This window comes from Podarcis liolepis, assembly GCF_965112155.1.
Source record: "Podarcis liolepis genome assembly, chromosome: 2".
Classification (NCBI taxonomy): domain Eukaryota; kingdom Metazoa; phylum Chordata; class Lepidosauria; order Squamata; family Lacertidae; genus Podarcis; species Podarcis liolepis.
Window position 1 is genome coordinate 51,788,656 of NC_139555.1, and position 17,669 is coordinate 51,806,324.

Sequence of the window (17,669 nt, forward strand, 5' to 3'; positions counted from 1 at the left end):
ACCACCAGAATGATTCACTTGTGTATGGAGAGAAAAACGACCCTGAGAGGCAATTATGTGGCAGGCTGTGCTCAGAATGCTTCGACTGTGTGGCATACGCACAAACCCGCGCCCCTTTCATTTCTGAAAGCTGCTACCCTTGCCTCTGTTGCTCTCCTACCTCTGTGGTGGAGGTATGCCCTAGGGATCGGGTTGTTCATCACTTTCCTTAAGAGGTGGTGGCCATGTACATCTTTGAGAGGCATGTTGCTGATCGCACTGCAGCATTCTACCAGATTTAGCAAGCCTAGGTGTTTGCTAGCAGCCCAAGCACAGACCTGACCCCAAGGTTTGCAGAAGTACAAAAAGAATCTGTAGATGGGGGGGGGGGAGGACCCATAAAAGATAAAAACAGTGGACACAGTAGGATGACTGTTGGGAGGGGTGAGGGAACTAAAAACTGGTCAAATCAGAAGGGAATGGCGTATCCTGGAAAAAGGGCATATCTGGCTGGCTGGAACCATGAATAGAAGCTTTCAACAATGCCACCTTTTGTTGCACCTGCCAAGGGTAGATTTTAAGATTAAGATATACTTGATTTCAGAGGAATCAATTGCCTTTGTTTCTGCCCTGGGCATTTTTTTTCTGATTGGAAGGTGGCAGAGCCAGAGCAGTAACGCATGCAGCATTGCATAAAGCAGCCTCCGTTGAGGAGTTCTGTCATGATCTGATGTGATCAGGCAGATAGTGGGACTCAGTAGAGTTGCCTGGTCTCTGTGGCGGCTAATTAGAAGGAGGCAAGGCCAGAGCAATGAGTCATGCAGACTCCCAGCAGGCACTGTCCGCTGTGAATGGCTGCTTTGAGTTCATAGCATCCAGCAAAATTATTTCACGAATTTATTTCTTTGTGGCAGATGGGTATTCCTTGGTGCAAAGTTTGAGAGTTGCACTAGGTTAGAATAGTGATGAGGGTATTAGTCTTAGAAAAGTTTGATTCTCAGCTCTGACCATGAGTGTCACAGATTCGCCCCTCCGCAAGGTGTCAGTTCTTTCTCAATATCAATGCTGGTTTTCCTCCCAAGTGGTGAGCTTCCAGCACAAACAACATGGCTGACTAGCAGGACTATGGGATTTGGAGTTCAACAGCATCTGGATGGCCAGAGGTTAGACACTCCTGTTCTAATGGGTTTTAGGTGCTCCCTGGGGTCATATGCAGAGGAAATTGAAGAGCACTTTCCCCAGGACAAATAATGTCAAATGGTAACACTGCTGTTTATAATACAGTTGTACTGAAAAGGGTGAAAGAAAAGGAGAAATATATTGCTATATAGCTGGCAGGTGTTTCTAGCTTGCCACATTTGCCATGTAGGCCCCAAATAGTACAGTAGCGTCTTGACTGGCAAGCATCTTGTGGAGATAAGTAGATAGACCACTGGTCAACTTAATTACTTTTTTAAAAAAAATCCTTTATAAATATATGAATTCTCTTAATACATGTAACATAATGTCTTTACCCCCTTAAATCTGTTTTCCCCTCCACTGCCCTGCCAGTGACATTCTACAGATGATAGTCATTTAAGACAATTTAAATAAAAAGTTCTGAGAAGAAACTTCCTTATTTTCAGAGAAGACATCATCCTTCTCATTAAACCACCCCAACCCCGAAATGTTGACAACACATTTTAAAATCTTGCAGTGGGCTGTCTCTCCCTCCAAGAACACACTTCCTTTTATAGTATCCACATAGTGTTATTTTTACAGCCTTCAGCCTGGAGCTATTTCCTGTTTCCAATTATTTAGTTACACGCCAAAGCCCCTCTCTTTCTCCTCCTGGCTTCCTTGCCAAGTTTGCCAAGGCATTATTGTCATTTCAGTGAGACGACGCCAGTGCTGAGGTTTTAATGGGCTGTGAGCAGGAAGTTTAGCTATTTCCTCTGCCTGTGAGGCCATGATGTCATGAGCTGCTATGGGGCTCTTTATCATATGCTGCTGTTGCTGTGGTCTGTGTGGAAAGAATGTAAACAGTGCTTTCCAGATGTTCCCAGGGAAGCTGCGGGTCCATAAATGGGCCATTTTGTTCAGGAATATTATAAATGAGGGGAAAGATGAATCAGGCTGTAAAATATGTATAGCTCTGAAAATGTCAGATGCTACAGGCTTTGTTGAGGTGGTAAAGTCCTCGTGTCTCTCTGGTGTGTGTGTGATCTGTTTGTAAGGAACCACACACGCATACAATTGTGTCGTGCTAGAAGGCTGAAAATGATTCTTTTTTCCAGTCTGATTAAACTCTTCACACCGAAGTGCTTTCAGATGCAGGGCTCTCTTCTGATACCTAAAAATGGGATCTTGTGTTTGGAACCAACATGAATTGAGTAAGCTATCTCCAGCTGTCCATTCTACTGCCATACTGTTACAATGTTTATAGATCAATTTCTGTGGCTTTCAATGGATAAAATACTGCTAAAAACAGCAGAACAAGAAAATATACAAGACCCATTTAAAACAGTAGAGGCTAATAGCTTCCACTGATTACCATTTCAGCTTGAAATTCTTCCTGGAAGCAACCAAAGAGCTACACTTACATTTCATAGGGGTTGCCTGGGTGGGTGGTGGTAGATTATTACACAGTCTATAGACCAGAGCTGTCTTGGAAAAGGGATTGATTGTCAGGTCTCTCTCCTCCGGTTAGTCAGGGTTGAGAGTGAGACACAGTTAAAAGAATAGGAATTCTCCTTCTCCCTCCCTCAGTTTCCTTCCCGTCAAACTTTAGCTAGTAGTAATCGCAAACTAGTTCACTTACATAACTGAGTGAAAAGATGTTTTTTGCACTCTGGTGTAAAATGAGAAATGATGTTGTTGGAAAACTTAATGGAAAAATTCTAAGCATCATTCAGCTCTGTTGACTGTGTATAGTGAAATGCTCCACCTGTTTTATAGCATTTTTGTATGTGTGTTTTTCCAGGCTTGACATCTACAGGAAGGTGCCAAAAGACCTTACGCAGCCAACTTTTACAGGAGCAATTAGTAAGTATCCGTGTGTGCATTTGCCTTTGCAAATCTCTGCTCGGTTCCTTTTTGCTCCTTGATTTAAACAGTATGATTTCCCCTCTAGAGGTCATTACCATAATTCAGCAGGTTTGTAACACAAAAGCTTGCTGTGATTTTGTACTGAATGGCCAATAAGATAACTGGAAGAGTCAGCATGGACGCCCAGGCAGTATATTGGTCTCAGACCTGGGAGACCCTTCTGAATTGTGCCATGTTGGGTGGCTTTTGGAAAGTATTTTGGATGCTGGGGTGAAAGCAACTAAGATCCTCCCAGGAAATTAAACTCAAGGTAGAAGGCTGTGTAACAAAAGCCATATTGCTGTTTATAGCTAGAAAGTGACAGTCAGAGTCCTCCCCCACCCCCCAGCCTTTGTCAGCAGATTGCATGGTTTGGGACTGACACCCTCTTCTCTTGGGACCTCGTCTCCTTCCTTCTTTGCAAGGTTAAATATTATTGGCTGAGTAATGCAATTTCACACCACCATTGCTAGTGAGCATGTTGCATGTATCAGTATACACATTGAGTTGATCCTGCCAAGCCTGTAATTAGATGCCTATTATTGCTTTCCTGTTACACATCTGTTTCCTTTAACTGTGTAGGTGAACCCCAAGTTTACTTACTCCCCTAGTTGGGTTCATTAGCCCTGTATATCCTTGCTGATGCAGACAGAATCACATCCCTAGAACTTAGTAATGCTGAATCATTAAGGAAGCAATATGAAATAGCATAGAAGAGTCACTTGACAGAAGATGAGATGTTCTACCAAATATTTAGTGGTGACAGGCCATTTTACGTTAGAATGTCACTGTCTGCTCCCTTTCCTCCTCTAAAATTTAGATTGCTGCTTTCACCACACTGCAACTGTTCATATGTATCATATGGGTTAGGAGAAGAACATTACTTGAGTTACTGCTTCACATAACGTGTCTACTCTATGGTTAGGAAGACAAATTCCAGAACTGTTATACGTGATAAGTGCTAGTTGTGGTGAGACCCTTCAAACTGATTAAGGTGACAGGAAGGGAGCATACAGATCCCTATTTTACTTCTGCACCCAGCCCCCACAACAAACCAAACCAACCCCAAAAGGGGACTTCTGCAGTGTTGGCAGCAGTGGTGCTGTGAAGGAACTGTATAACTGTCCATTAAGAAGGTGGCATAAATCAGCATTGCTGGAGAGCCCTAAATATACTTGAAGTTTCACAACTGATACCAAGTAGTTTACCGTATTTTTCGCCCTATAAGACGCACTCTTCCCCCTCCAAAAATGAAGGGGAAATGTGTGTGCGTCCTATGGGGCGAATGCAGGCTTTCGCTGAAGCCTGAAGAGCGAGAGGGGTCGGTGTGCCCCTCTCGCTCTCCAGGCTTCGCGGACCTCTCCGCAAGCAGCGGGAGCGCTCCCGCTGTTTGCGGAGAGTTGCCTGCATGCCGAAGCCTGCGCGCGCTGGGATCAGCGCGTCCAGGCTTCGCGGACCTCTCCGCAAGCAGCGGGAGCCAGCGCTGGGCTCCCACGGCTTGCAGAGAGCTGCCTGTTTGGGGGCTGGGGTCGGGGGAAGCTTGGGCCTCCCCCGCCCCAGCCCCGCACCTGGGGGGGAAAATAATTTCCCCCCCTTTATTTCCCCCCCAAAAAACTAGGTGTGCCTTATGGGACGGTGCGTCCTATAGGGCGAAAAATACGGTAGGTACTACTTTATGGGGTTTGGGGGGGGGGGAGCCTATTCCTAAAAGATTTTTTCAAAGCAGGGAATCATTTGCACCAACAGCCCATTTCTGTTGTAGAGTAACTTGCATGTGTCAGCTGCTGAATGCCTTCAAGATCAAGGCAGTGTGTAACTGCCAAGGTGCCCATGTTTGGAAATGAAGCATACAGTGACATGGGCCCTGGCATGTGACAGTTAGTATCCCACTGGCATGAACGAAATGACATATTGACAGAAGCAAGCAGTTCAGAAAGTGGCTCTGTCAATCTCACAGTTTAATACCAGAGATTAATCATTATAGCGCACTGGTTTGAGCATCATAATTAACTATACACACAGGTCCCACTTTATGAACACAATGCAATCCCTGGAAATCATTCACTAGGTGACCGTTTGCATGACGAGTCAACAATTTTTGTTCGCATAATGAATTGACGATTTCCATTGGTTTCTATGGGGAAATTTCTAATGCGTTCCTACTCATGAAATCTCCAGTGCATATAGCAAGGATTGGGTACTAATTTGTTGCATTCAGGTAAGTGAATTTTGACACAGTGAGCGTTCATAAAGCATGGCCTTTATGTAGTTAAAACAAATTATAATTTAATGCGAGCAAGCAGTGTAGTGGTTCACACAGCTCAGAAATTCCCCTCACACTTTTCCCTGGTCCAGTTGCATCGTACATAAACTGCCCTGTTTTGTCTCTTGCTTTTTTTTTTGTCAGAGACTAAAAGGCTCTCTGGGAAGTAAGAGTGACTGCTTAAAAAACAGCAGTGCTTCTTAATCCACAATAGTGAACATTTACTCATATAGAATCTCTCTGGATTTATGTTGTAAGCCACCACCCCTTGCAGACTTGGTTGCCCAGACAAACGGCCTACTCACAGCCCTTAAGTTTTCCCACTTTTTCTGGGATGAGCATATATCTCTCAATGAAAACATTCCCCTTTATGTCGAGTCCAGCAGTAGCTCAGAATTCCTTCTTGATTCTTCTGAATTGTATGTAGGAAGAATAACTGCCTTTGTCCTTTGGGCCTAGAGGCACTTGAAGTTTAGTGGTTTTAAAGCCACTTTTCCACGTTACAAAACCATTTCTTGTGTACGAAAAGCTGCTAAACAAGCATTAATGCCTTTAGGATCACCAGTGATGATGATGTGTACTAATCTCTGGGGTGTGATACATTGTGATAAAGTGTTGTGTAGGCAGATTTCAGTTCAGCCAGCCTGAATTGGTCCTTGCAATCCTTGTAGGAGTACAGCAGCATGCCTGTTCCTGCAGTAGAATGAAGTGTTGCAATGAAGTGATTATCTGCATATAATCTGCCTCTAGCTTTTTAAGCCCCTGTGCCTGAGCATGGTGCAGTTGCATAGCTGGGGGAACTGCACGTTCAGTCACAAAGAAGTAGATAACGCTTGTATCTGCAAAACAGCCAACTAAAGGGAGCTGTGCAGTCGTTCTCTCATTTTGTATGTGTTTTATTTGCCTGCTGTATCTGAACTCATGTCCCATTCCTAGAGCTATTGCTCTGTACTAGAAGGAACAAATGTTCATGTATATGAGGAATCCCCCCCCCCCCTTTTGGAGGATTTGTCTTCACAAAGTGCAGGTATGCTGCCTCTTAAGTGGTCTGTGTTCTTAAAAAGAGGAAATGCCCTCAACTATCAATTACCCAAATAAATTTGCAGTAATTATGGCTCTTTAAAAACATGGGATTTTCCTCCTCTGTCCCTTTTGGACTTGTGGCAGCTAATAAAGCTGATTTATTGTAGAACTGACATTCAGCAATATCTATCTATCATATGTCTCCAAGTTAGGTTTAATGCAACTAAGTCATTTAAAAAGTTTTTTAAGTCAATATAATTTTACTCTGGTATTAGTGATGGAATACGTTATTTATTTTATTTAGAATTTTATCCATATGTCTGCCCCATGTAAAGTGTGGGAAGTGAATTTATTCTTTACATCAGCCTTCATCAACCTGATTCCCTCTAGACGTTTTAGACTACAGTTCCCATCAGCCCAAGCCATCAAGGCCAGTGGTCAGGGATGATTAGAGTTGTATGGTCCAACATGAAGTATGGTCTTTGCATGAAGAAGGGCACACTGGGAAGGGGAAGCAAAACCCTGTTTCCTCCCTCCCCTTCACTTTGCTGTGCTCCGTTGTTTTAAAGAGATTTTTGCCCTGCATCCCTTTTCCCTATGTGTTCATTTTACTGTACAGATGACGCCCCACCACACTGTGAATGGGGCATGTGGTCAAGCACATTGATACATTTAGTTCCTTAAAGGGAAACATGACTTCTAGCCAAAAGAAAAATTATAAAAGTTTCTCCCCACCCACCTCCACCGAATATGAGATATTGTGAAGATGAAGGTGGAAAAAGCTGGAAGATGGCTTTGGGAAGTGAAAATTGGGCGGGGCGAGCACTGTGATACACATTGGTGTTAGACTGTGAGGAAAAAGAGACTTAGATGGAATTTAATATAGAAGAGGAATAACAGATAGATGTGCAAGAAGAGCATTCATTAAGTGGGGAGAATAGTATGGCTTTCAACAGATTCTGTCCTTTGGTGCTAGCTTAGCTTTTATTTGAGAGACTGTGTCATTTATATCATGTCATGCTTTGCTGTGCCTGAGGGCTTGCATCCCTATCAGAGATCTGAACTTTCTGGTCTTTGGCAGTTAGAAGGAGCCTGATGAACCAGTTTGGGCTGCTTTGAACACAGCTTTTTCCGCTTTTAACCAGCCTAAAACAAACCCCTTTATTCAGTTCAGTATACAGTTGAAGTCTTAGGGAGAATGTCACCCTATGCCTTTTTGTTCCTGCTTTGTGTGTCTTTACTGTGGGTTGGCCACTATAAAACTGGCTTTTTTCTTCCTCTTAAATCTCTCTATTTTGAGGGCCCCTTAATTTGTATCTCCTACACTCATTGTGTCCTCCTTTCTCTTTCTACCTACTACTACAAGTTCAAAAGTTATGGGCATGGCCTTTCTCCAGCTGTAATAACTATTGTACATTGATCACACATCAGTAGGCTCCTTTTAAAGGCCCTTGATAGTAAATTCTTTCCCTTGCAATAATTTGAGGAGCAATGAGAGATTTCCCCCTCAGACACTCAATTCCTGAGGCTACGCATTTGCCTTCTGTGTAATTCCAGATTCTGGGGAAGGCGACTCTAAATGTATTTGCTATGTGACTTGAAAGAATTATTGACAACATCCTTTCTTGTTTCTTTGGAGTTTTGTGGTGTGTTTTGGCATAACAAAAAGTAAGAGACGAGGGTGATGATCAAAAAGGCTACATTACAGGAATGGGGAAAGGGGCAAAATCTGATAGAGGGGCGTTGTTTGGCCATTGCATGAAAACTTGCCCTAGAGCTCCAGGCAGTGAACAGAGGATTGACAGGTCAGAGAAAGCAGAAAGTAAGAGCTGCCAGAACTCTGGATTCTGTTCATGGAAGAAAGCATCCTCCCAGGCAGTCTTCTTCAACCTGGGGTCCTCCAGATTTGGGCTACAACTTCCATGAGCCCCGCACAGCATAGACATTGGCTTGAGATGGTGGCTGCTTCCCCCACCACCTCCGCCCCAGCTGGATGTGCATTCTGATGTACGTCTACAGATCAAGCCTCAGAAAGAAATCAAGTGAAAGTAATGCAATAAACTAAAAGCAGATGAACAATGTCAGGAGTAATGTAAAAAGACTGTTGCTTTTAGATTATTTTTGTCTGTTTTTGCCCTTTTGTTTTGAAGCATTTTATTTGCTTTCATCTTTTGCTGATTTTTTATTTATTTAAAAAGTAATTATATATTATGACCGAATTAGTTTTTATTTGTACTTTTGTACACTGCCCTGGAATCTTTTAATGAAATACTTTAAATTATTATTTTAAAACACTATTAGAGCGCATCAACCATAAACTATGGACGTAATCCAGATTCAATGACTTTACTTCCAAAGAGCAGGCAAAAGCCATGATAGAATGCAGAAAATGAAAGGGAATGGTCAATGCAGGGCATTTACCCCTTTTTCTTGTCTGAGACCAGCTGTGTTGATCAGCCTTATAGGGAGTTGTGTATGACTGTAAACTCTGGGATGAATTGGAGTTGAGGGAAAGGAACCTTCCTGGGCAGGATTCCCCCCCCCCCCCGCCTCCATCCCCAGCTACTTTTCCTATCCCTCACAGACATGCCCTTTTGGTATATCTAAGAAGGGGAGATTTGGATCATGCCCCTAATCCTTGATATGTATGGTTAAGAAACAGCAACAAAACAGGTGCCAAGCAACACAATTTCATGGCCTGTCGTACTTTGTGGCCTTTTTCTTTCCCCCAGGATTTTTGTTCTTAAATATTTTTAGTGCTCTTTGGATCTGTTGTGTAAAGATCATTCTCTGTTGCTAGTTTTATTGTATGTTGGATTATTTTTCCTTATTGCATTTTCATATTTTATGGCTTCATTTTTCTTCCCATGTAAAACCACCCTGAGAACCTTTGTTATTGGGCAGTTTGTAAACACTGAAGATTTAAAAAGAAAAAAGAAAAGAAATTTGACTTCCAATGCATATTTATTTGAAACTGCCAGAAGTAACTCTGGTTTTTAGGCTTGTATAGTCGTGGAAGTCATCCCAAAATAGGAATTGCCAGCCTTTTTGAGTCTCTGGTCACATTTGGAGAAACTTTCCTGGGGGCTGCATGTACAGTGGTGCCTCGCAAGACGAAATTAATTCGTTCCGCAATTCTCTTCGTCTTGCGGTTTTTTCGTCTTGCGATGCACGGTTTCCCATAGGAATGCATTGAAAATCAATTAATGTGTTCCTAGGGAAACTGACTTCAGACCAGGTCCGGGGACAGTCTGTCCCCGGACCTCGTCTGAAGGCTGGGGGGGGGGGGACAAGGGCTTTTCTTCCCACCCCCAGCATTTTAAAAAACCCCGGAACAGCGGAGGACTTCTCCGCTGTGCGGGGCGATCTTAAAATGCTGGCGGGCGGCATTTTAAAATCGCCCCGGACAGCGGAGGACTTCTCCGCTGTCCGGGGCGATTTAAAAGCCCCTGGGAAGGCAGGCAGGGGGGACAAAGACTTTGGCCCCCCGCCAGCCTTCAGAAGAGGTCCTGGACCTCTTCTGAAGGCGGGCGGGGGGCCAAAGTCTTTGCCCCCCCCCGCCTGCCTTCAAAAGGTGTCCCCGCTGCGGCGGGAGGTGTCCCATGCCCCCCGCCCGGCTTCGGAGCACCGGGAGAAGCGATCTCCCTTCAGCCGCTTGCAGCAAAAGATGTCGGGGGAAGCGGGAAGCGAAGCGCTTCGCTTCCCGCTTCCCCCGCACCTCTTCTAAAGCAAGGGGCTGGGGGGAGATAGCGATCTCCCCCCAGCCCCTTGCAGCAAAAGACGTCGGGGGAAGCGGGGAAGCGAAGCGCTTCGCTTCCCGCTTCCCCCGACATCTTTTGCTGCAAGGGGCTGCGGGGAGATCGCTATCTCCCCCCAGCCCCTTGCTTTAGAAGAGGTGCGGGGGAAGCGGGAAGCGAAGCGCTTCGCTTCCCCGCTTCCCCCGGTCTTTTGCAGCAAGGGGCTGCAGGGAGATCGCTATCTCCCCGCGGCCCCTTGCTTCAAAGAGAAGATCCGCTGTCCCCGGGGCAAGCTTCGTTTTGCGAAGCAAACCCATAGGGAAATTCGTCTTGCGAGGCAACTCGAAAACGAAAAAACCTTTCGTTTTGCGAGTTTTTCGTCTCGCGAGGCGTTCGTCTTGCGGGGTACCACTGTACCACAAACAAGCACATACCTCAACCTCTTCTATTGACTACAACAGAATACTTACTTCAAACCTAATTTCAGTGGAGGAAGGAATGAGAGAGGAGACACCGCAGGCATCCAGGAAGGCCTATTGAATTCATAGGGAGTTGGTCTATTCAGCATGGCTACTAACTGTGACAGATTGGAGCTTCCATTTTTCTATCTCTGAATGCTAGGTGCTGGGAATAAACAACAGAAGAAGCCTCTACCTTCATGTTCTTGTAAATTTTCCAGAGCCATCGGGTTGGTTGCTGACGCAAAGCAGATTACATGGCTAGATGGCTCTTTGATGACCATGTTCTTCTAACCTGAAACCAACCCTGGAGGAAAGACTGGATGGGGGAGTGGATTGATTTAGATGGTGTTTCCCCCTCTAAGCCACCTTCCTCCACTGACACATGACTCACCCAGGGGTTGTGCTGGTATGCTTTCTCTTTCTCTGGCTGCAGGCCCAGCAGAATGAACATGAACTGAGGGACAACACAAAGGGTGGAGGGGAGAACAGTTAGCCAAAGTGCTTACTTTTTCTGCAACCATCTCTCCCTCTCTGTCCTCCTTCAGTCTTCCAAGCAGAGGTGACCAGCATGAGCCCTGCTGTGAGAAAGTCAAATGGCAGCAGGACAGGATTGGACATAGTTCTTAGAGACACTGCTTTAACCATTCAGCTCCCTTCATGAGTCTTGAGAGCCCAAGATCAGAATTTGCTTTAGACGCAGATCTTTAATTCCTGAACTGTGCACAGGTGACAAACGGACCGGAGGTGACTTTAATCACCTGTATCTTTAGAGGTGCTTTAATCCCCTTCTCTTGGTTGGTATCATTGTGCATGTGGTTTCAATACATATTTAAATATTTGCCGTATATACATCTAATAAAGATGTTTTAAAATATTTTTAATTTAAGTGTAAATTACAAAATCACATATATGTCATCTGCACAATTTTTAAAGTCTACAAATAGGACCTAATTATAAGACATTGCCCATTTACTGTGGTTTCTATAACATCATTTATAAATAATCCAAATTCAGTTAAAACTGTCAATAACTTAAGATAAATATAGAAATTGAAATATGTATCATAGTAAACATCTATATATTGCAGGAGAAAGTTTCTTTATTGTCCCGTAGCTCTGTAAGAGAGATTTCTTCTTGGCAGGCATCATTAGAAGTAAACCTGGCATAGTTCATTTGGACAAATGGCTGTGTCCATTATTTTTTTCCAGATTTGTCCTGTCATTGCCAAGCTAACAGCACTGTGATGATACACAGAGCAAAGTTTAGAGAAAGAGGCCCTGCCTATGGGGGTTGGCTGAATGGTGGAATGCCCTGTCATCGTGACTGAAGAACAAACAAATAGGGTCACCCTCTCCTTAAGCCCTCCTCCCAATACTATTAGTCTATCGTTTTGTGGCATTTCTTGCCTGCTTTTTCCGTGGTGATTCAGCATGGAGTCAGAATGTAGAGAATGTTTGCTTTAATTCATCAGTAAATACCAACCCTGCCCCTTTTAGTTACACCCTTAACACTTGCGGCTTCCCTCCCTCAGGGCAGGTTATTGCTTTTTAGAGACTGCTTTTGAAGAACGTGAAGTACTTCAATATGGGCAGGGATATCCAATAATATTTCAAAACCTGTCCGGAAACCAGAGAATTGTGGTCTCTCAGCGAACAATAATTAAACAGTTTACACTTAACAGTTACAATAAAGAATTACCAAATTATAATCAATAAAAATATTGGCAAGTCACAATCCATAAAATACTCCAAAACCATGTAAAAGGATCGAATTGAGAAACATGGGATTGCAAGCCATCCTGAAATTGTTTTGATGAAGGCGTGATGTACAGATTCTCAACTAAAAAAATATGAAGAGATAAATTAGCCAAATAGAACAGCAGTTGCTGGCAGAGACAATGGGTGAAATAAAGCTTCTTGGTTGAGGAGGGCTGCTTGACCCATCTTTTCCCCAGCCAGGGACAAGGCAACTAGTTATTTTCATTGTCCTTTTCTTCCCTGGGCATTCCTTCACTGCCAGAGCAGCCACAACCTTCCTCCCTTTGGGTGCCTGGCAGCTCAACAGCCAGCCATTGTTAATCAGGGAGGGTGCCTGGTAGACTGACTATGTGGACAGTAGGCGTGTCTTGAGTTGTGAGAGAGAAAGTGGAAAGGACTCCTTTCCTCTTTAAAATCACATTGCCCCTTCCCTGTGTGGGGCTGCAGGCGGGGGGGGGGGGAGATAAACTGTTTCTCTCTCATTTAGTGCCATTTTCAGTGTTTCTCTGCTGCTCTTCTAAAGACTCCAGCAGGTAGTAACAGCAGGTGGTTCTAGACAACAGCAGCAACAAAAAGCATTAAAAACATTTTTTTAAAAAAATTATGATACCATAAACTAGGGTAGCAGAGCTCCAACAACGACGAAAAGTTTTTGTTTTGTTCTTATCGATAGGAAGACCTAATGAGAACAATAATGCATGTAGACTTGCCTTCCCTAAAGAGAACATGTAGGCAAAATCTGTGGTTTATCCTATGTTAATGCAGAAACACCACCAGTAAGAATTCGGTAAGTTGCCCCTTTTTTCTGAGTTGAAGCGTTAGAGAGAGAGAGATGAAGGCAAAAGAAATAATAATGAAGCCAGCGGATGATATCCAGTGTTAGCCATCCTCACAGCAGACCTGTTGAAATCAGTGGCCTGAGTATGACTTAATTGGATATCACACAGTGAGTATAGTGGATGATCTGTAAGGCAGGATATCCTGTTCAGCCATAATTCTCACCATGACGTTTTGGACTAAATTGCTATCTTTCAGCCTAGCCTAACTCACAGGGTTGTTGTGATAATTTAAAATGGGGAAGAAGGGAACCCATGTATACCACCTCAAGTTTTGGAGGAAAGGTGTGATATATATTAGATAGACAGATAGATAGGTAGGTAGGTCATTTTGGAGTTCAGGTGTGCATACACATGTGTGTGTAGAAATACTGTCAAATACTGTCTGGGGTGTTTAAATTAAATTAGCCTTCCAGAGTGGCTGGGTCAACCCAGTCAGATGGGCAGGGTACAACTAATACAGTGGTACCTCGGGTTACATACGCTTCAGGTTACAGACTCCGCTAACCCAGAAATAGTACCTCGGGTAAAGAACTTTGCTTCAGGATGAGAACAGAAATCATGCTCCGGCGGCAGCAGGAGGCCCCATTAGCTAAAGTGCTGCTTCAGGTTAAGAATAGTTTCAGGTTGAGAACGGACCTCTGGAACGAATTAAGTGCTTAACCCGTGGTACCACTGTATAATATAGTATAGTATAGTATAGTATAGTATAGTATAGTATAGTATAGTATAATACAATACAATAAACTAACGTGTCTCCATATGTGTCTTTTCTAGTTTCTGTCTGCTGCTGTTTCTTCATATTGTTTCTCTTCCTGTCTGAGCTTACTGGATTCATAGCCACTGAAATGTAAGTACAAACTATTGCTGTTGGCAATTTCCCTCATGTTAAAAAGTGATTGGTTAAATAATAATTCAGTTTGCAGTTATGTTATATCTAAAGCTGTGTTGAGGTAGGGCTGCCATACATCCAAGAATCGGGCTGCAAAAATGATGTCCAGGTAGATTTTTGCTGACGGGGGACAAGCAGTCCTTACCTGACATGGTAAGCCTGAGGTTATCCAGGGAATGGAGAAGCTCCGATGATGGTATCAGTTGCTGGAAACCACAGAAGAGGAGCGTGCTCTTGGGATTGAATCCCAGTTGCTGGTTTCCCACAGGCATCTGTTCAGTCCCTGTGAGAACAGGATGCTGGACTAGATGGGCCATTGACCTTATCTAGCAGGCTTTTCTAATGTACAGTGGTACCTTGGTTTACGAACTTAATCCGTTCCAGAAGTCCGTTCTTAAACCAAAGCATTCTTAAACCAAGACGTGCTTTCCTATAGCAACGGGGGACTCAATTTACAAATGGAACACACTCAACAGGAAGCAGAACATGTTCTACTTCCAAGGCAAAGTTCACAAACCAAAACACCTACTTCCGGTTTTGCGTCGTTCTTAATCAAAGTTGTTCATAAGCTAAGCTGTTCTTAAAACAAGGTACCACTGTACTCCCTAATTTTGTCTTATGCCATGCCCCCATGGCAGCCATTTTGTGACTGCTGCCCACAGTACTTTCTCAAAATTCAACAGGTGCCTACTTGTTCAAAACGGTTGCTGACTCCTGGATTAGGCAAACCCATTGTCTGATAAAGATGTGTGTTGCTGACACAAACTTGTTGTCTATCTGGAGGGGTGTGTGATATTTTCTGAAATTCAGAAGGAGGGAGGAAAACATCAGACTTGAAGTTGAATCAGAAGTGCTGGAGTTTGGTATTCTGAAGCAGGGTTTGACAGTTAATTCAATGTAGATTATTTTACTTAACAGATGACCTTAGTCTTGTTGGATATATTTTGAGGGTCAACATATCTGGGGACAGTACAGGCTTATTGAAACTGAATTATCAATCAATCATGTTGAAAAACCGAGAGAAACACTGGAGTACAAAATAATATATTCTGGTTGACAAGGATAGATAGGCTGAAAGCAGAAGAACACTTCTGTCCTATTAGGTCCTTCTTCAATATTTCTGGGGGCTGGGAATTGGGCATATAGTTTTGATGTTGATCATGGGTTATAGAATACTGCCAAATGTGGCTGTTCTGCAGTAACATACATATTGTAATAAATTATTTGAAATATGTATTTTTTTTAACCCAAACAAAAACTAAACCCCAAATCATGTTAGTTCTTTAGATTTTAATTTGTTGACTTCCACCTTCAAGTTCTCTTCCTACAAAACCCAAATTAGGTTCCACAGTGACATTTAACATAAATGAATCCATCATGGGTAACACGTTACTCACTGGCATCCAGTCCTTATCATGATGAGTTCACTTTGTTTCCCGTGACACATAATTCTTTGGCTATTAGGCATTGATGAATTTTCCTAGAAAAGAGCACTTGAAGGGATAAACTGTGATGTCAAGCCTCTGAGAGATCCTACTCATTTGGGGCTTGATTATGGCTGAAATAAATACAGGAAGAAGGTGCTGTACTGTATGTTTTTCTGATTTCCAAATAAATACTGCATTTTATTTTTATTTTGTATTTGTATAATAGTGTGTTTCAGAGGTGATACTCCTTTTTGGTTTTTAAGTAAAGGTAAAGGGACCCCTGACCATTAGGACCAGTTGTGGCCAACTCTGGGGTTGCAGCGCTCATCTCGCTTTATCTGGCAAACCAGAGCAGCGCACGGAAACGCCGTTTACTTTCCTGCCGTAGCGGTACCTATTTATCTACTTGCACTTTGACGTGCTTTCGAACTGCTAGGTTGGCAGGAGCAGGGACCGAACAACTGGAGCTCACCCCGTCACGGGGATTCGAACCACCGACTTTCTGATTGGCACGTCCTAGGCTCTGTGGTTTAACCCACAGCGCCACCTGCGTCCCACCCTATTCTTAGTCCCAGTTTAATGAAGTTCCAGCATATAATGTAACAAACTGCATTGGATATGTTTTGAAGGCAGTTGAAAGTAAGTGTGAGGCTGAGCTTGGCATCTGGTAATTCGGCTCCGAGACAAAAAGGCAGCTTCTAGGAATTTGGCAAATCTATTGTAGTTGTCGCTGGGCACATTTTACTGCATGTCCCTCTAGGAAACCTTGGCATTTTATTGGTACATATGATCTTTTTGCAACTGGAATGAAAATTGGAAAGACTAACGAGCATATTGTAGTTTGGAATATCAGCCTTGGGAGCAACACATACCAATCCCCCAACTCATTCCGTGTCTCACATCTGTAGGAAGAAAGGAGAAAGCACAATGACCGATATCACGAGAGTATTGTGAGGCTTGGCTAATATAAGGCACTTGTAGAAAACAGTAAGGATAGATCGTTACTTGGCCTAGTATTGTTACCCTGCAGGCTTTCTGCTCTGCCTTTCGCAACTGTGTAATCTTCCCCAGGCAAATTTTTCTTTCATATCGCTAATCAAAAAGTTAGGCTTGTTCATAGTTCAAATTATTATGCAGTTGTGCACTGAGGAAACTCAACCTGCTTTCCCGGTACTGGCTATTATATTGCGACTCCTTTGGTGTGTTTGTTATTGTGCAATCAAAGAAGACATTCCCCCAAAGCAACACTGTTGTGAAGTGTGGTAATGTGGGAATAGCTACGCTATTGCGAGATCCAGAGGTTTAAGCCAGAGGCATGTATAGGCCACTGATTGTTGAATGCTAGTCATTTGTAAACTCCACACATGGAATTCTGTTTTCCTGGCCCCAAGCAATGGATTTCTTTGGAAATTATATTGGCTGAATCTCAATTTTACCTGGTGTGATGCCTGCCCTCCCCCAATAATTTAATGTTATCTGGTGCTCAGATATTCTTGTGAATGTGGATTGGCCCACAAGGGTTAAAACACAATGTACAAATGCAGCAGGCTTTGTGCAGAAAGGTCAAACGTATTGTGGAGATGTATAAGGCTTCTTAGTGTAAGTAGAACAAGCATGAAAAATGTTTCAGCCCCAGGTAAATGTGCAGCAGGGATGCCAAAAGTCTCGAAGAAGGATGCTAGGATACCACTTCTCAAAACAAAGCTTCTTTGTTAACAGCACTGAGAGCCTTTGAGCTGAAAAATGGGATAAGAAATGTTCTAAATATAACTAAATAAAACCTGGCAGATTTTGGTATGGCCCACAGAATTTTTGGAGTAGGATTAAGATCTGCTAGAACCCATGCTATTTGATCTGGAGTCTGCTTTTGCTCACTTCACTGGTACTGATCTTAACAACCACATATTATCTGCATCCACTGTAGGAAGCATGGGGCATAACTCTACCAACAATACTGAGATAGTATGCTTTTGAGCTTGAGCCCCTGCAGAATTATTATGTTTGCCCCCTTTTCTTATTGCAGTAAAAATTAAAGTTTACTTATGGCATGATTTCCCTTCTCTCCATTGTGCATGTCCTTGAATGGGTTTCAACTCCATTAGTAACTTTTAAGATAACATTATTTCTATAAGCACCTAGTAGTTTGTATCTGAAAGGATATGGTAGAGAGATGCACTAGGGCTCCAGTGGTTCAACCCCTGGCTCTGCTGCAATACTATTCTGGTTGA

At 43.2% G+C, this 17,669-nt stretch overlaps 1 protein-coding gene across 2 annotated transcripts in view; it reads left to right on the forward strand.

The window, feature by feature from the left end:
• Positions 1–17,669, forward strand: part of ERGIC1 (endoplasmic reticulum-golgi intermediate compartment 1) — a 78,272-nt gene that overhangs the window by 20,218 nt on the left and 40,385 nt on the right. For both annotated transcript variants that reach the window (XM_083483849.1, XM_083483848.1), the window contains exons 2-3: positions 2,942–3,003; positions 13,900–13,972. In XM_083483849.1, the coding sequence (XP_083339975.1) occupies positions 2,942–3,003; positions 13,900–13,972 (135 nt within the window). The remainder of the gene's footprint in view (positions 1–2,941; positions 3,004–13,899; positions 13,973–17,669) is intronic.